The following is a 20,594-nucleotide window of genomic DNA, read 5'->3' on the forward strand; positions in this document are numbered from 1 at the left end:
TTGCATGGCCTGCTAGTGATGAAATGGCCACCTAAAAGGGAGACTGGATCCACATCTATGTGTTTTGTGTTCCTATGACATATCCAAAGGAGTGCATTCTTGATTATATGTGATAGGATAAGATGGGTCTGACACTTGTGTATGCAGAACCCCAAATTAAGGTTAGTGGCTCATTTATTGCAACACTCACTCTCATCCAAACAAATTAGATGCACACAATGGTTTGTATCTTAGAGATTTGGGCACAACCATGAGATTAGGGAGGGTGTGAGCTAGGAGGACTAAAATGAACAAATGAAGAAGATCAAGGGCTTGACTTGGATGTGTTTTGTAAAATGATTTTAAAAAATAATTTTTAAAAACAGTTTTTAGTGTTTTTAGAAATAAAATTACGTTTGGGAATTAAATTTTAAAAAATAGTTTTTTGTTTTTTTTAAAAATATATATATATTTAGTTGAATTAATAAAAAACAATTTTATAAAATAAATAAAATTTATTTTCTTTAATCAACTTAATATTGTAAATATAAACAATTTTTAAGTAAAAAAACTATATCCATTTCAAAAACGAGATAATTTTAAAGTATGAAAAACAAATTTTTTTTTTAAACCTTTTTGCATTACTCACCCCTCACCCTCAATTTTTTTTTTTTCCTTCTTAACATTTTCTTCATCCCTCTTAGATATTTTTCCTTTTCTCTTCTCATCACCTCCATTTCCCCACTCCTCGTCTCTTCCTCTCTTTCCCAAATATTTTCTCATTTAAAAATTGCTCACAGTCATAACCTCCTTCGTACCATCTTCCACCGCTCCACTATGTGAAGTCCAAATCGTAGTAGTGTCATCATCCTTCACAATCACCACTATCACCAGTCTATTCTCTATTTGGAGAAAGAAATGGGAAAAAACTATTCTACATTTTTCCAGGTAGTCTAATGGTACGGTGGGGAGGGGAGGGTGATGGAAAAAACTACACCCAGTCTTGATGACTGTCATTACTGGCACTGAAGTCTAAAAGATGGTGTGGCATGTGCCCCGCCTCTGCCACCAACCCATCTATAATGCTGTCTCTCTCTCTCTCTCTGGGTTACAAAAACTACCAACATCACCTGCCACGCAGTGCAAGTTGAGTCTCCAGGCACCTCTGTTTTAGCATCATTTCAAATGAAATGCGGAGAGACAATGGCTGATGGCCTGAGGCTGGCTATTCTCCATCCAACTCTCCCTCCCTCTCAAAAATTCAACCAGATAAATCTTCCAAGTAACTAAAATGAGCATCCTAATAAATGCACATACATGGAAATTCAAAGCACGACTCCCAAATAGCTAAAATACAATTCCATCGCAATTAGAACATATTACTACTCAATAATTCTCTTGTGGAGTGCCTCAACTACGCCAAAACAATGTCTGAGAAACACCAAGTTAAAGCTCAAGTTCGTATGGAGATGAACAAAGGAGAAATAGAGTACATGTGGCAAAACTGGCTGGAAATAATCTTTGCCAGCTCAATAGTAACTCCCATAATAGGCCTGAGATGCTGAAGCTGGTTGCTGAGCTGGGGCCAATGCTGCTGCTGCTGCTGCAGCTGGTTGTGCATAACCTTGCTGGGGCGCAGCCTGCAAAAATTAAAGCCAAAATGTTGCGATTTAGAGAATAAAATGTAGGCAGCAACATAGTAGTTCCTACAGTTGTCACTTTCTTCCTATTGTTCTTTTTGTTTTCACATTTTAATTCTTCAGTAATTTCATTACGCCATTGAGTCATCACAAACAATAAATATATAAATAAATAAAGCAAGACACCAAAAAGAGAGGCAATCAATCACTTAGAATTGAATGACATCATTTATGGATTCTACTAACATGAAAATTCTCATAAAAAATACCACAGAAGGTAAGGTGCACCTCCAGATAATACGAGAAGAGAAATGCAAAAATTCCATTTCCATGGTTACCCATGGATCATACCCACCTAGAAAGCAAAGGCAAGTAGTCAGCAGGCATTTAAAGCATGTTGACAGATACCCACCAAAAGCGTCTCTAACCATAAGCCTAGAGGATTACATTCGTTGTCTAAGGAAACAATTAACCCCAATTTCCTTCTATGCCAGCTAAAGAAAAACAGTCCGAACATAGTTATTGAACCTAGACCTGACATCACCCATGCAGGATGGCAGGCCACAGCCTCACTGGACCAACCCCCAAGTTTATCTGTCTGGTCATCTAGTATTATTTGTTACTATCTTAATGTTATGAAATTAAAATATTTAAAAATTATATAGTAATGATAACAAAGAAATATAAGTGGCTGGGAAGTATTACAATAGTTAATACAATGTGCATTTCAGACTCCAGATGCCTACAGGTTGAATTTCAAAACATTTTTGGTATATTAGATGGCTGATTGGAAGAGGATCCAACCAATGGTCTCACTCCTAAGTCGCTACATGAATGGTCACTTTGAGCAAGAGCACCAATTCATCTGGTTCCCTGTCCTAAAACAGCTCAATCAAAGGACCAAACCGGCTGAGTCACCAGTCTTCCAGTTTATCCGGTCTCTAAAACACTCCTTTGAACATTATTTTCTTGCAGAAAATCTTGGTAGAAAGGAGAAATATAGAGACGTGGGTGGTCTTAACTCACCTTGAAGAGAGATAAGATAAGGAAAAAATTTTACAATGTCACCTCCAATATGAGCTTTACCTACTAGTAGTAGAGACTAAGAGTCAACAATGTTTGCAACAAATTGCATAGCATAATTAAAATCGCCATAATTTATTTGTTGCAACTGAAGTCAATCAGGACGAGGATTGAAACCACAGTAAATAAATGCAATAAATGCCACTGGTACCTGAACAGGATATGTTGGAGGATAAGCACCATAAGCAGCAGTCTGTGGCACTGATGTCGGTATTTGTGGGTGGGTATAGCTGCTTCCGTAACCACTATATGCATTGTATGCAGCCTACATATCCATATAAAACAAAAATGATCATTATTGTCAGTTTTAAACAGACCAATCAAAATAATAGCTAGATTCAGGATATAGCTAGTTTCCACAATGACCATTTTCAATAGCAAATTGAAACGATAACAAAACTTTGGTCTAGCTTTGCAATAAAAAAATAGCACTGAACAAAATTAGAAATACAACAGTTCCGCAATCTTGCTCAAACAAGAACTGCTTTGCAAATTTTCTACACTTCATTCAATTTAAATCCAAGGTTAACTCTCTTCATACTTTGGGGGCAGACGGCGCAGTTAAGAGATGCATGGTTAACTTTGTTTCCATTCAAAACACTCTAGCCAGACCATTAAGTTTGTAGCCTCCCAACCCACCCTGCTAGTAAAGAAGAGCAACCAAAACTAATCGAGAACCAGTAGCCAGTACTAATGGTGAAAAGAATACTCTTTCCAAGGCCAGAGAATGCAATTTCAAGGCATGCCTAATCAAATTAAAGAAATTTTATGAGATAGCATCCACGAGGAAATCTACCTGCTGGGTGTAACCTGGGTTCCACTGTTGACCCTGTGCTTGCGTAGCTTGTGGCCAAGCTTGGGGCTGTAAACCATAACCTGAAGCCCATTGGTTTTGAGCAGTTGGATATGCACCCATCAATGACTGAGCAGGTGAGGGAACACCAGAGTAAGATTTGGCTAGTTTTGCTTTGTCTGAAGCTAGAAAATCCTCCGCATGACGCTTTTTCAACTCTGATGTACTTCGATGGTGTAAGAAAAGCTTGGCATGCCGATCATCAGCCTTCTTGATAGACTGTGCATCTCCAAAGAGATCCAGAAACTGCAACCAGGAGATGGGGAAAAAAGGGTTTTGTAAGAACATTCAACTTCACATAAATATCATTTACTAAAAAAGCTATAAAATAAACCATTCAGCCATTCTAAACAATATATAGTTCTGTTCCTATTTTGAATGATTTTCATTCTGTCAACTTTCGAGAATTAAGCCTTTTAAGACAAATATTTAAAGGAAAATTTAAAATTTCAAGATTTTGTTTCCATCATGAGCCCAAATTCTGATACTGGAAGACTCCAATAGCATTAAAGAAATAAAACAATTTTACAAGCAGAAAAGCACTCTAAATGTTGTTTTTCTAAATCAGAAAAAGGTTAGATAAATGTTTATTGTCTTTAGATTTCTGTACTCTATTTCCATAGGAAGAGTTCTGAATCAATGACAATTGAGGACCCCAACAGCATTTTAAAAAAAAAAAAAGAAAGAAAGAAAGAAAGAAGCAAAAAAAACCAATGTGTGGGAGAAAAAACTTGTAGGCAGGTAAGAGTACCATGAAATTTTTATTCAAATAAAATAACAATGTCTTAACACACGTAATTCAATTTAATTCAAATAACCAGAATTTCAAACAATTTCATAAGTGACGAGCAATTTCATAACTGATATCTAATTGTAAGTTAGAATTTGACAGAGACCACCACAAGTTGATTCCAGTTTATAAGAAATGTTTTAGAAATAATGAACTTCAACACCAATAATAAAACTCACTTCCAAAAAGATGCTAGATAGCTCTTCTCTTTCAGCAGCACTTGCAGCATTGGGGCTTTCAGGGTTGGTATGAATGAACTTATCAACCAATGAATCTAAATGATCAATTCGCTTTGGAAGTGATTGAATTGATTCTAGATGGATTAAGGCCTGCATGTATAGTAGAATCAGTGTAACACATTGACTAAGAAAGCTCTTCATTTAAGTGATATCCAACAGAGAACACTAAAATACAAGATAAATACCTCAAGAAGTGGTTTTGACAGTTGAACATGCTCAAGAGCTTCAACTAAAATTTCCCTAGCCTTTTCAGTGTTGCCAGTAACCTGCAAATGAAGCTAAAAGTGATCAGAACACATCATTCCATCAAAGGTACATTCTAAATAACATTTCTGTGACCAACAGGGGCCTACAATATAAATATGAAAATTGCAGTGATACAATCCTTGCTTGAATACCGTGGTATGTTTCTTCATGCTCAATAAAAACACTTCGTTTAGGTTTTTCTATAAATCTCCTTAGATTATAAATGTTAAATATCATGCCAAAGAAACCTCCCATCCAATGAGATTCCCAACTGGAACAGATACCATTGGAAATGAGTATTTTTAACAAATTCAAGCACAATAGATGTTATGAATATTACTTGCAAGTCAGGCTAGCAATTGGATGTTTTTGCCAGACTGAGCCAAGCCTTTGCACAAAATAAGCCATGCATAAGAATGAAAGCCACTTTCTTACATAGCACCATGGACCCAATTAAATAGCATTTCATTGTGTTTGTCATGGGATTTAAGGAAAATGAAGCTATTAAAGAAAATGGAGACATCCTAACTCCAACAATAAATCAAATGTGCTGGATAATTGGAGATAGATGGTATACTAGAGAGGGAGAGGGGAAGAAAGAAAGTGAACTCCAGGGGTGGGATGGGAGGTTGGTTGGGGAGGTGGAGAAAGTGCAAGGAGAAATGATGTAACTGCCATCAACAACAAAAGCATCAGAAATACACATATAGAAGGTGACATACCAAGTATAGAAAACGGGAATACTGTGCAAACAGCATTGGTAATGTTTGTGAATGTTCTTTCCCCTTTTCAATGGCGATAGCCTGCTCATACAAAGAAAAGGCATCTTCCAAATTTCCCTAAAAAACAGAGAAATAACAAATTAAAACATTTGATATCACAATCATGATGTCTGATATTCAACAGATAGCCAAGGCAATCTTACTAGCCGATGTTCCATGTTTGCATGCTTAATAATTGCTTCTAGTAGACCAGGTGAAATTTCAGTATGCACAAGTTGATACGCAGCCCGAGATCCTGGAATATCCCCCTTCTGCTCTCTGAATCGAGCAGCAAAAAGATGTATCTCTGGCTGTCGCTGTTAAGCACAATGATGATAATTCATACGATAGGAAATCATAGAAAAAAGAACCAAAAAGGAAACCAGTTCACAGATAGAGCAGCATGGAGGTCATAACAAAAACTCAGTATACTGTTAAGAAAATTTGAACTTTGATTGACCATATGATGTCAAGTAAACTTACATGTTAATAGGACAAATAAATCATACTTATAACATTGAATTGATGGCTACCCATTGCCTAACCAGAAAATGTGAATGAGATATACTTCATTTGCTTTCTTGATCAAAAAGATTATTTGATATTAAAAAAGAATTGCAATTCCAACTATGTTTTCCATCAACAAAGAAGCTTCTGTTAGTAAATATTCTCACTTTGTTGAAAGTGGTACCAGTTTGGACTCCTACTATAGGTGTAATATGCAGGACTGAGGAACAACTTCCACAGAGGACCTGTTCTCTCAGGAGAGACTTGCTACACATAAAAGGATGACACCACAAAGATTAGATTGGCTTTCTCCGCACTCTTACTTCAAGAGTTTAGCACAGGATAGGACAATTTGGAATACTCTTGCTCCAACCAAAGTAGCATTCTTTGATTGGCCTTCACTAAGAACAGATTTTTTACATTGATCACCATGGACTCACGAGAGTGCCAATTACCAGGCAGGGAGTCATCTGACAGAATTTAGACATATCAGACCACTTCTAGTCCATTGATATTATATCCATTTGGTTTAAATATTTGGAGAAGGTTGAAACTCATTCAATTATGCTATCCACCATTTTTGTTCAGCAACCTTGTTATTCTAGATATTGGAGTAATGTAGACACTTCCTACTCTAATCACCTTTTGTTCCATCTGAAAATAGATAAACTATCACTAAGGACATAGAGAAGCTTCCATCTGAAAGTAGAGAAACCTTTTAAAAGGCGCAAGGCACACCTAAGACAAAAAAGTCTCCTAAGGCTTAGGCTTAGGTGCAACACAAGACGTGCACCTGAACAAAGTGAAATGCAACTTAGGATTCATATCAATTTTATAAAATATGATCCGAAATTCAATTCAACCAAAAAAAGGAAATTATATAAATTTCAAAATACAATTAGAAATTTTAAGAATAAAAGTGTTAAAAAAGAAAAAATAAAATAGACAAGATGAGCCTCTCCAACAAGGCACACGCCTCTACGAGGAAGGCACCATAATTAGGGAGTGGTTAAGCCTTGAGTGAGCCCTTTACAACTATGATGGAAACTATAATTAAGGGCAAAGAGGAGCTCCCTAAAGCATGGACAAACATGCCATCCCTCTCAAATTAACTTAGGTAACACATGGGGTTAAACCCAACAGAATAATGAATGGTATTTTAAAATGTATAAATCCTCATTCTGCACATATTTTAACAAGCTTTTTGAACACTCCACCCAACTTAACAAAGCCTTCAATCCAAATGCAAAGTGAAAGCTTCAGATTACTGATAACTATTGCCAATACAACACCAGTAAGAAGTGAAGCAAGGGTGCTATATATTGCTGTGCTACAAGATCTAATTCAGAAGTGGTGCAGCTACATGAAGAAAATAATTTAAACTCAACATTATTAGAACCAGATCATGAGCGGTGATTTCCAGTTTTAAGTATCAAGATTGCATAGTAAAAATAGAATTCCATACCTTGACAAAAACTTGAGTAGCACGAGCAAGGGCATTGTTTGCAAGATCCATGCTTCCACTGGCCTCCATGCATAAAACATATCGTATCCAGTACTCGGGATAATTTGCACATGCAATTAGGCATCTTTCATATAATTTAACAACCTGATTCATATGAATAACACCATGGATTAAATGGTACATCATGATTCACTGTTACATGAATCAAAGGATTAATACAAACACAAAGGACAAATGCATAAGAAGTACTCCGTTGAAGGAACAGGGAGGCCCCTCAATACGAAAGGAGGGATCCTCCTTGCCTGACAGACAGATGGTTAGGAAGATAAGAAGACACCTGCATGCATAACATTGGAACTTCAAAAAGAATAAAATTTACTATACAACACATCAAGAACCCAGAACGTCGACTGACAAATGAGGGTTTGAAGTACTTAGCCTTATAGAAACCATATGGAAGGCCCATGCTCTAGTCTCAGTTCAATTTCCCGTTTTAAAAGTTGCTTCATCGAACGGTTTAGCCAATAAAGCATATGATGCAGCAGATATTACTTAACTGTAAGTCAATGTATAACAAGAAAGACAACTAAAACTACAAACCATTGAGATTTTCATGGATGAACAACAAACAAACTCAAATACCTTGTTAAAGTCATCTCCTCTTTCAATAAAATCCAGATAGGTATGCCAATTTTCAAGCTCTGCAACATTAAGGGGCCGCACATGAAAGTAGGGCCTCCTGATAGCTGTTTCAAAGCCAATGATCTTAGAATCAAAGTCTTTAGCTTTCTTATACATCTCTTCTCTAATGGCGATATACTTCTCCAACTCCTCTGCATCTGTTAAGCCTGCACTTACAGGTTTAGAAGATTGTTCCACTTCATCAGGACGAGCCTCCCCCTCAATCCCTTGGCCATTAGCATCTGAAAATGCACCTGCAGTAGCAGCTGCTTCCTCAGCAGTAGTTAATTCTGATAAGGGGCGACTTCCAGCTAACTCCTTGAAGCTGTAACACCATTGGACCCAGTTGAATAAATAAAGGTCAAAGAAATGCTTCCCCAGGAATAATACATTCACTAGATACACTTGCAAAATTTTACCGTCCAAATAACAGCAAATATTTCAAAAATAAAACTGAAAGTCACATAAAACAAAAGAATAACTGTCAAAGACATGAAGTAATCAAGAGAAAGAACAAACCTGGGGAAAACATAAATTCTCTCCATCAGACATAATATATTATTTATTTTACTTCATGAGACACAATAAAGTATAGTAGCAGCCCACACTATAGAGTAGAAACTTGCTAGTTGATACAATACCACTATAGTAGAAACTTGCTAAAATTTAAATTTCTTATAAGCTAATTAGTCAAATTTTAATCAAGTCACCCACTACCTTTACAACAACTCCAGCAAAGAATATCCCAAGTGGGCTCTATTTTTTCCATTTATTGTAGTCATGGCCAAGAGGATATATGAGGATGCATGAAAGCCCTTGAACAACAGAGCTTCACAAAAGAAACACTTCCTATAAGAAAGCATGCAACATGGTCTCAATAGTACCATTAGTATCACAATATTAAGTATTAGTGCACCCTTAAGCTTTAAGCTTAAGCACACGACAGGACAAACTCCCTGTTGTACTCAATAATCCCAAAATTGGTGGTAATCATAATTAGCCAGAACCATTGCAATTAATATGTTTAAAACAAGGTATACTGTTAGTAATATGAAGAAATGTATATTTATGATTTTACATGCCACAACATTCCTAACCAAGGATGAAAACATCTAAAATTTGGAAAATATAAGTGGTTCGATTTTATAGAAATATTGGAAGTATCAGAAATATCAAACAAAAATTCTAGAAAAAAAATTCAATGGGAAGGAATTAACCAAAACTCATAAAAATATTGGAAAAACTAATAAATGATCAAACAAGCAATAATACACGTATTGAAGCTGTTTTTTTAAGAAAACAATATATATATATATGATAAAATTTGTGATTTGGGGAAATAATATAATGCACGTTGATAAGGAATGTGAAATTTGAAAGCATATGCTTAATACTAATGTGGAGGCAAAAAAAATTTAAACTTGTTGTTTAACAAAATAATATATGCATGACAAAATTAATGACATTGGTTAAGAATATAATATGCAGTGATAAAATAATAAATATTAATATGGAGATAAAAAAATTATTTTGTTGAATTTCATTATTGAAAAAAATTTACAAATGAGATTATTAATTTTATTGAGACATCCTTATATATATGTTTTATCAGAAACAAAATATATATTGATAATAATAATAAAGTTGAAGAGAAGGATGAGAGATCCTTCCCACAAGGTACAAAACCTTATCAAAGTAAGAGTATACCTTCCACTGTACAAGGAGAAATACTAATAAAAGCATATACAAAATCTCTCGAAAACCAAAATCAAACTCTCTCAAAAGTTATCCAACCCCCTTCGAATTACAAATTGAAAGCCAACTAAGTAGAATAACATTAAGTGGAATTCCTCTAAAATTTAAAATAAAAAGTCCAACCACATGATAACTTTAAAAAGTTCAACTAAGACATTCTTATATATTTTGAATAAAAAAATTAAATCATTTAAAATTTTTAAATAAGATTTCATATAAAATATTTTATTTGAAAGTTCATTTTAAAAGTCTCTTTAAAAAATTTATCTGACCACATAATTATTTGCACCTAAAATTCGTCAAAAAATCAGCAATAAATAGGCGACATATCATTGAAAATATTCATAGCCATTGGATGATCTCACACAACCGATGTTTTGCTGATTTTTTTACCAACTTCACCATTTTTCATTTCACCGATCACTGACATATGATATTTAGATGGAAATTTGTCGATTGTTACCAAACCAAACCAATACTTCTCGCACCATCTAAAAACACTTTCCACCTCAATCCACCCTCTTCTTCAAGCAACAGTAAACTAATGCAAGGGTAAATAAGCAAATATATAGTTATTAAAACAAGAGATCCACCTGTTGAAATAGCGATCCAGTTGCTGATTTGGATTCTCCAATATCCTCGTGTAGATCATTGCAAGACGCGACCACTCCTGCTGTGTATACTCATATTCTATGAATTTATCCCAAAGGGGGTATGACAGGTAATCTGTTCCTACATAAGCTAGTCCCCGTTCAAACAGCCTGAAACACCATAAAAAGGAGAGATCATTATGACACACATTATAACATCACTTTAGCCGTTGCAAGAACATCCATGAATGCGAGACAGCGGAACTAATGTTGAAGGAGAAGGAACAATACACTCTAACAGCATATGACACTTCCAAACTTAGGCTCAAATACGCTGCATTTACCTTCCTGGAAAAAACCATACTATGTCCGTGAAATGGAGGAGATAGAGGCCATCTTAGCCCTTAACTGGACGAGATCTTCCCAGCAGCAATTTGTATATTGATGCACCTCAGAGTGTCAAAGTTAAAGACAGCAATAATTCATGGAGAACTACATGACTATGACACAGGCCTTCGAAGAAGAATGAAAACGGACACGATGAGGGCATAAAATAGAATTAGATCCTAAAAGAAATTTCAAAAAGCTACCCTGTATGGTAGCCTCAATATCAAGGGTTTGCACATCAGAAATTGCATTTCTGAAGTACATTCCCATCAAACCTTTCCGCCATACATGTGAGCAATCGCTGTTGCACGCATACTGAAATCAGGTTAGAAAGCAATTAAAGATTACCAGATTCTCGTGACAACGAGAAGCTCAAGCAATCATGATCTCCTATGTATAACTACAATGATAATGGACAAAAGAAAAGCTATTACCTTCTGATTGTATCTGGATCTCCATATGTGCTTATGGCAAATATGCAATAGTGCAACCAAATATCCACAGAATAAGTCACACCTTGAACTGCCCGTTCATAGACCTCAACAACTTTTTCAATAGACCCAAGACGTGCCTCATGATCCGCATACTTCTTCCAATAACCATAACACAAAGGAAATTCTGCTAAAAAGGCGTCATAAACCCTTCGGATTTTCAATATGTTGTCCTGCAGTTGAAATATATATGGGTAGGTTAGTCATTGTTGTTAACTCGTTATCTTTTTTTATTTTTCCATATTGTGTCATGTCTCACAAGGGTTTCTACATAATAAAATAAAAGATAGGAGAAATATGAGAACATATATGAAGTTCACGAAATTGGAAGCATGAAGTATAGAATAATATATAACCAATTTTGTGAAAGCTTCTAGGATTTAAAGAGTTAAACTAAACTATTTCTTACCATATGAAGACATTAACAATAAAGTTTTGAAAAGTTCAATTTAAGAAAATATGAGTTTAATACACAAGTTTATCACAAAATCCACAAAAATAAACTTCTTGAATTTTGGCTATAATTTTTAGTTCCAATTCTAACTACACATGCATTTCTTATATGTGGTGTTGATATGTATGCCTTCATGTGACACTAAAAAGTTTCAGCTTTTCATTTTTGTGTTTATATATATTTATATATAAACCTAATATATTAAGTAAAAAAATTTATTCACTAATTATAATCATTTTCAATGTCAATATTTAAATCATTAAAATGACGATTTCATAATATTCATTGCAAGAATAAATTTACTTTTCACTTTCGACATTTCATGTATGCCTTTCACAATAAAATAAGCATATAGCTTATATGATTGTTTTACCTTTCTTTCCCTTTTATGATCAAAATTTAATTTTCTTTTAAAACAACTAATATAATAATTTTTTTAAAAGGAGAAAAAAAATTCAAGTTTGATTTTTTTGAGAAACTTTGAAAAATAGTTAAAGGTGTTTGTATTGTTCCATCACATACTGTATGATGTACTTAGGATGCAAACTAGTAACACATATCGATTTCCATACAAATGTATGTTATCATTGTATTATGCCATGCATTGTAAACTTTTAACAACAATGATGTTAGTGCACAGGGAAAATAAAACAAAACTGCAGAGAAACTGCCGATGCATGTATCTATCAAACATTATTTAAACAAAGCAAACATAAAAAATATACATGAATCATGATGGGGTTTTTATTTTTTTTGATAGATATGAATCATGATGGGGTTTGAAATTCAACTTTGCTCTCATTGGGCATTTAGAAAGTTAGTTTTCATTTTTTTAGAAAATAACCCAAGCTCAACAGTGACTTTTCAGCCTGCCTTGGATATCCAGCCCTACTGTTTTTATATAAAATGCAAATAAACAACATTACTATTTATTTCTAATTAAGAAACTTAGTCAAAATTTTAGCAATGGTTGTTAATATTGACTTCATTCCTATGCAGGAAACATTAGCCAAAACAAGGGCATCGTTTCTTATCTGCGATTTTTTTTCCTTATTCCTGTATTCAATTACTCCCTTTCTTTCTGTTTTTTATAGGCCCCCTTTCTTTCTGTTTTAATCACAGTTATTTGGTTGTATGAAGTATTTTTTTTCTCCACTTTAAAAATTGTCCTCTTATCATTTGATAAGCTGAAGTTCATTCCATGACAAATAGCCCTGCATGCAGAAATAAGCAACAGTCCTTGTTTTGAATGTTGGAGATAGATGACCCAACATCAGTTCTAAAACTACCATTTAACCTTCCATTTCTAGAAGGTTGGCTCTAACTGCAAAATATGCAGATAAAAGGCATATTCACAGGCATAAACAAGTGCATATAAAATTCCAAGTTATAATATAGATACAATAGATGTCCACATTGGAAAAACTCAGGCACATGCATTAATTGCACCAAAGCATATACTCATCCACATTGGAAAAACTCAGGAACATGCATTAATTTCACAAAAGCATATACCCACCAGTCATAAGCACCTCTTGTATCATAAATAACAAGCATAAAGGGTTCCAACAGACAATACAATGAGAAAACCAATCTATATTAAAGAAATCGTAATGATATACCTCCGCAATCTTCTCTGTCTCTTCAATTAGGGCAGTCCATGCATTAAAATCTAAAGAATTAGCTCTCACTATACTCCACAATCGATCTTCTTCAGCAGACATTGCTGGCACTAAAAGTAACAAAGGAAAGAAAATTTCATAAATCAGAGCATTAAACAATTGGAAAACTGGGAGAAAGGGTAAACTGTATCACAATATTATTCACATATATAACCAAATTTCAAAAATTCACCAAAATGCTGTGAAATCATAAATAAGTGCAATATCTTATCTAAGGGTACACATAAGCAATATTTTATTAGAAATGGTACACAGAAGTGACTAGTATATCTGAGTAAGTTCTAAACTCTAAAAAAGAATCATGTGTTACTTTCATATTTTTTCTAGAATGGAAGTCCCTCCAACAAATAATATTTGGAATGCCAAGTGCTAACAATCATTGATCTTCTCGCTTCCAAAGAAGTTTCATTAACAGGTAGTTTTCTTCACTGCATCCAAGTCACAGCAGTGAGGAAAGGATGATTTGATAAGCAGGGAAGGATGATTTGCAAATAACAACAGCTTCTTGATCACATTATTCTACACCTTTTCATCCCAAGGGTGTCGGCTTCTTTTCCTGCTAAGAAGTTTCAGTTTCTATGGTGGCATCTAAGGCTGTTTGGTAGATGCTCAAAACAGAGATGGAGAAATCTTCCCCAATATACCTTGAAATGGTACAGCAAGAGACAATACAAAGAAAAGTGACTCAACATTAAGGATTTGTACAACTGCAACAAAAAGGTACCAAAGCAATGTTCCTCTCTTTACTATTTTAACTCTGTGTTTGTTTTAAACTATTTGGAAAGAGAGAAATATGAGAACTTTTGAAAATGTAGAGTTATTAAATCAAGAGCTTAAATCCTTTTTATGTGTATTTTTTTGGAATGGGTCAACAGGGGTTTAAAGGATGCATCTATGTTTATAGTAGACTTTGTCAATTGGTTAGACTGCAAGTAAAGGAGGGAGTTCTTTTCGTTTTCTCTCTTCTGTGTTCTTTGCCTTGTAGCACCCTTGTATACGCCTTGTGTGCCTTGTGCGCCCCTTTTTAGGGTTCATAATACATGCTTTCCTCGCTTATATATAACCCAAAAAGAACTTGACTAGTAAATAGTAAGAATTGCACAATTGCATCACAAGACATGAAAGTACCCATGGAAGCAAATACATAAAGAAAGTAAAGAGTTCAAGAAGAGCCATGTTTGAAAAAGTATATGTAAGGAAGAATGCTTCTAGGGGTGGCAATGTTGATACAATGCAACAATACAACTCAAAAATGACACAAATTTTATGGATTTGGGTAGAGTGTAATCATGATCATGTTAATTTGTATAACCCATTTGATAAACGGGTCATAATAGTGTTTGACTACTCAACTAGTTTAACCCATTTACATAATCGTGTCAAAATGACCCAACCCATTTATGACTTGTTTAACCTGTTTACTTGATCATATCAAATGGACCCATTTACAACCCATTTAAATCATTTAAATTTATTTGTTTTACATTTTAAAAATTAGGAAAATTTAAAATAATTTTTTAATTACAAATATCATATGGTTAAAAAAATTAAATAAGGAAGTAAAATTTTATATATTTCATTATTTTTTTTTTATAAGAATATTTCATTATAAAGATTAATATATCTTACAATTAAAACATTAAATAAAATAAAAAACACACTTAAATTTTAAATTTAAATTTAAATTTTGTTAATATATTATAAACATAGTATAATTAAAATTAAATAGTTAAAATTAAAAAAAAAAAAAAACTTATTATAGCAATTAAAAAGCATTTTGAAATAGATTAAATTGGCTATAATCATGTCAACAGGTTTAATAGGTTGGAACCATGTTAAAGGGTTTTGATAGGTTGAAATCATGTTAACAAGTTTAATAGGTTAGAATCATATTAACGAGTTACTCATATCAATTCATACACAACTCAACTTAACACATTCATTAAATTGGTTAAACAAGTTGTGTTGTATTAGACATGTAATCATCAGGTGTTGTTTATATCAAATTATTCTAACACGATTATTAAGCGGATCGACCTCGATTTGCATAAATTTGCACTATTTTTTACCTCAACACAACATGAACCCAACATGATCCATTGCCACCCCTAAATGCTTCTAATCCAAGCAGGAAAAAAAGGTTGAAACAAGTGATACCATAAAGTCCAAACATGAAAATAAATAGACTAATTAGGGAAACATTTGGGTGACTTGAATTCTGAAATCAATATAAAAATGAATGGGGAAAACAGTCCACCATCCTGATCAACCGCATTATAGCTGGTTTTTGGCATTCAAATACAGCAATTCCTCTTACATTGGATGGTATATGTTTGAGAAGATGAAGTACAAAAGAAGAATTCATGATGTCTAAAACATTTTTCTGTTTTGAGAGATGTGTTAAGTCGACCTAAATGGCTGGCCTCAATGAGATGTCATATCCATGTAGCAACTAAGTATGATAAATGAATGCTATTGTATTGTCTTGGCTTCACACTTAGTTAACTAAAGCCTCAACTTAGTTAAGTATCATGCATTAATATGTTCCAAAGCATTCTTTCCTCAGAAATATTAGAAAGAGGCCAATGTGAAGTGGAACAGCAGATACTGAACCCACTAGGTGCAAGATTGACAAATATAAATAGTAGTATGACCTGATCAGAAGTTCCCCATGAAGTTCAAACCACAATTACATTAAGTGCACCATATAGAAAGAGGCAGACATTTCACAGTTTACATCAGTTCTGGCACAGAAATTCTAATTTTTATAATCTTCATCTCTGATATCAAAAATGAACTGGGGGACCACATCAAGTTATGTTTATATACCAATGAGATATTCATATATTTTAAATAAAAAATTTCCAGACTTAACTTGTAACCACCTCACCAAACTCAAGTATAGCAAGTTCTCTTCCATAGTTAATAACCTTGTTTTGTGGTTCTCCCATGGTGTAGAAGATTATCTTGTTTTACTTAATGGAGAACAATCACACAAAAGAAACCAGGTCAACAAGTATGAACTATACATGTGAAAAACATGCCAGATACTGACATACCAGAACCTTCCTCAAACTGTGGCTCAACAGCAGCTCCACCAACATCAGAAGCATTTCCATTGTCAACAGAAGGGAAATTCCTAGCTTCAGTAACAGCATTTCCATTTACAGATGAGTCATAACCAGTAGCTTGAGACAACTCAGCAGCTGCAAGATTTGAGCTAGTCTCAGTTGCACCAGCACTAGCCTCATAGGTTATACTACCAGGGGCCTCTTGCATAACAGTATTTGGATCTGTGCCATATGTGTTCCCCTCACCTAAATTTGAACCATCAGTCAGAGAATATGCTGCATCTGCAGGAGCAGCAGATCCAGCTAAAGTTCTGGTATCTACAGCTGCAAAGGCACCAGCATCAGCAACAGCATTTGAGCCAGTACCAGCATATTCGGTGGAAGAATATGTGTACCCCACGACTCCAGATGTTTGTGCAACCACCGTTTCACTGTCTCCCATTCTCCAAAAAGATGTTGGATTTAATAGTAAAGCTGAAAAATTGCAAACATTATACTTTAAAGATAACTGCCAACAACCTAAAAACAAATATGTAAAAGAAAACAAAAATAGTTAAACAAACAATAAATGAATGAATAAAAAGCAGCAAGCAATGGCCCAGGTATCTTTTAAACCAATTAGAACTTAAAACTAGGAGATGCTGAGTACAGGCAAGCACTATGTCATCTCTCTCCATTCATATCAAGCTATTCATGAAATTTTATCATTAAGCAGAATTTATCCTTTCCCGCTTCCCATGTTAGAGTTTTATGGAAAATGCCACAGGATTCACATTCACCTTTTATTCCACCATATATCTCCATGAAGTCATTGATTCTTGTTAGCACACTCCATCACAGCCATTATTTGGTTTCTTCTATCAGTGAAACCCTTCCTGGGATCCATAAGATGGTTCATACCCAAAGTGGCCAAAAATGGTCAGAACACTCAGGGACCAGACTAAAGGCAAGTCCATCTTGTGATCAACCATACTGACACTGAGCCACCCACCACATAAGACAGTTCCAATTCTCCATTTTTCAAGGATCTTCTAGGAAAAAAACCAACTAAGATTTTACTTCCTCCAGAAACAAAAATAAAGACATAGTTTTCCAACATTCAACACAAATCATGGATCAACCTCTTATAATTATTGGTCCACCCATAGAAATTTCCACCAAAAAAAGAATAATCGATTAAAATTCTGTTTGATAGGTATCAATCGGTAAAAAAAAATAAAAAATAAAAAAAAAATCAGCATTGCACACAAAAAAAGGGACCAATATCTCCAATCCAACGATCAATTTGACGAAAATTACTTCCAATGCACAAAAATTAATTATCCCAATTACCTTATAGCTAAACTATTGCCAGAAAAGGGACAGAATATCCAAAAACAATTTAAGAACTCTCTAGGGTTTATGATACAAAACCCATATGCAGATAAAAATCACAATACCATTACCACTGTGCACAGATTAGGGCTTCATACACTAAAACCCTAGGTTCCAAACCAATCTGTATGCAATCTTGAAACGAGAACGAATAATGCGACATATTTCAAAATTATTACAGAAAATAAAAACAGCAACAAAAAGAGTGGGGGAAAGCAAGTGATAAAGACGGAGACGAGAAAAAATGAGAAGAGCGAATGAGACAGGGGCTACCTGAAACGAGAGAAGCGACGAAGTGTGTAGAAGAGTTCGGATTTGCGTTCCCGAAAATGAGAGAAAAGGAGAGTTATGAATTAGGGCTTGGGTAAGTTTATATTAGAGTTCGTGTGGTGGGGCGCTCAGGCTTTATAATCCTCCGCTCTCTCGTTTGATATCTTTATCAGATTCAAAACAATTTCTTTTTTTTACGAAATTTAAAAATACAAAATTAAATAGTTTTTTTTAAGAAGAAAATAAAATCCAAAAATGATCATTTTAGTGAAAATACAATTTGACAAAAATGACCTTTTTTTTTTTTCCTCACTTGATCGACCCAATTTTGGGGCTCCCACATTTTTTATTTTTTTATATTTTTGTTTTCATTTTCCCACTCCCAGCTCATTCTTACCTTCTCACCAAATTAAATTGAGTTATATATTATAATTAAATAAATTAAATTTTGCTTTTTTTTAATACTTAGATTTTAATTAATTTTATGAAATAATTCTCATTTTTTCCAATTTTTTACGTTCTACTTGATTAAAAAAGAAAACTTTTTCTTTTAAAAATACAATTCATTTATTTATTATTTATTCCATTTTCTTTATTAAAATTTTATTTTAACATCATGTGTAATTAATACATTAAAATAAATTAGTTTTTAATATAAAAATATATTCACTTATAATAATTAATAATCTAATGAATTAATAAACAAATACTAATATTTTAAATAATATTGATTTCAAATATATATATATATAATATTTTATTTTGTTTCGCATTCATAATATTTTTATATTTATAATATTTATAAATTTTTATATTATGGATTTCATTTTTTATATTTTACATTTTAAAATTTTTTATAGAATATTAAACCTAAATTTTAAAAAAATAAAAATAAAAAAACACTATCCACACGTGTTGAAACTATTTTTTTTTTGTTTTCTTCAAAATAAAAACAAAAATTTAATATTAAAAATATTAACTTACCTTTAATTTCATTCAACAAAAAAATAGTAATTGGTCATTTTTAAGAGCATTTAAGATAAAAATAAAATTTTAAAAGTGTTTGCATTAAATTTTTTAATATAAATTCACAATTCCTATCATATTACATTTAAAAAAAAACTAATTTTTTTATTAAATATGTAAAAAAAAATGTACATTTTTCTTTAATTAAAATTTTAAACCATTAAAATTATTTTTATTTTAATAAATAATGTTTTTAAAAATTACATTATTTGTTTTTTATTTTTTCAATATTATTTAATAATCATTGTCAAAGTCACAACAATGATAATAAGAAACTTAATAAGTTAGTATATCCTATTATTTACAATGATTATTTTAGTTAGTACATTGTTCCTTTTACATGAAATCAATGTTGATATCTTTAGTAACATATTTGATATAAAGGTTGAAGTAATAATGAATAGACTAATACATCATTCTATTTACAATAATACTTGTAGCTACTAACATCGTTGCTTTTTGGTAAAAACTATGTTATTATCTCTAATGGCATGCATGTTTGATATAGAGGCTAAAGTGGTGATGAACGATATAATAGTTATGTACGTGGGGTCAATCAAATGTACTTGTCAATTTATCTTGGCAACTCACCTTTAATTGGGTTTTCGGTTACAACGGGGAGGGCACTATTACAATGCATGAAATGGGGAATTATTTTTTGTCAAACTCTACTTTCCATTTTTGGGTTTTGTTTTCTTTCTTTTATTTCATCATGTAGCATATTTACATCATTCTCCCAATAATTTATTATTTTTATAATATTTATTATTTTACATTATCATATAAAATTATTCAAAAATATATCAAATCATAATTATAACACTATTTATATCATTTAAAAAAATACATTTATTTTTTAACTGTCAAAGCACTAGTGTAATCCAAATTCAACCAATCAATTAATGTGGTCAAGTGTAACCTCTTGACCAAACCTTAGAACTTGTTTGGATTTTTTTAGAAACAAAAAACTCTTTTTCAAATTCAATAAAACTATAACTAATTTTATTTAAAAGGTTTATAACTTAATAAAATAAATTTAATATAGAATTTAAAAAAAAAAAAGTCTATTTTAATTTATATAAAAAATTCTTTCATATTTTAAAAAACTTTTACAATATTCAACACCTTAAGAAATTATAACTTTGGTTTTACCTTCTACATTTTACTAAAGCAAAAAAAAAAAACAAAAAAGCTATTCCAATCAAGATCTTAATCATTTTGACCTCGAATTCAACATTTGGTGCTACAAG

At 32.9% G+C, this 20,594-nt stretch overlaps 1 protein-coding gene across 1 annotated transcript; it reads right to left on the reverse strand.

The window, feature by feature from the left end:
- Window positions 1-1,262: 1,262 nt before the first annotated feature.
- Window positions 1,263-18,430, reverse strand: LOC117918268 (pre-mRNA-processing factor 39). The gene is made up of 14 exons (XM_034834776.1): window positions 18,322-18,430; window positions 16,663-17,148; window positions 13,544-13,653; window positions 11,411-11,640; window positions 10,593-10,760; window positions 8,206-8,569; window positions 7,564-7,707; window positions 5,756-5,908; window positions 5,553-5,669; window positions 4,770-4,850; window positions 4,525-4,674; window positions 3,499-3,801; window positions 2,854-2,967; window positions 1,263-1,619 (listed from the first exon to the last, which is right to left on the reverse strand). The coding sequence occupies exons 2-14, from the start codon at window positions 17,114-17,116 to the stop codon at window positions 1,509-1,511; spliced, it is 2,499 nt and encodes an 832-aa protein (XP_034690667.1). The 5' UTR covers window positions 17,117-17,148; window positions 18,322-18,430; the 3' UTR covers window positions 1,263-1,508.
- Window positions 18,431-20,594: the final 2,164 nt, after the last annotated feature.

Source organism: Vitis riparia, chromosome 7, assembly GCF_004353265.1.
Source record: "Vitis riparia cultivar Riparia Gloire de Montpellier isolate 1030 chromosome 7, EGFV_Vit.rip_1.0, whole genome shotgun sequence".
Taxonomy (NCBI): Eukaryota; Viridiplantae; Streptophyta; class Magnoliopsida; order Vitales; family Vitaceae; genus Vitis; species Vitis riparia.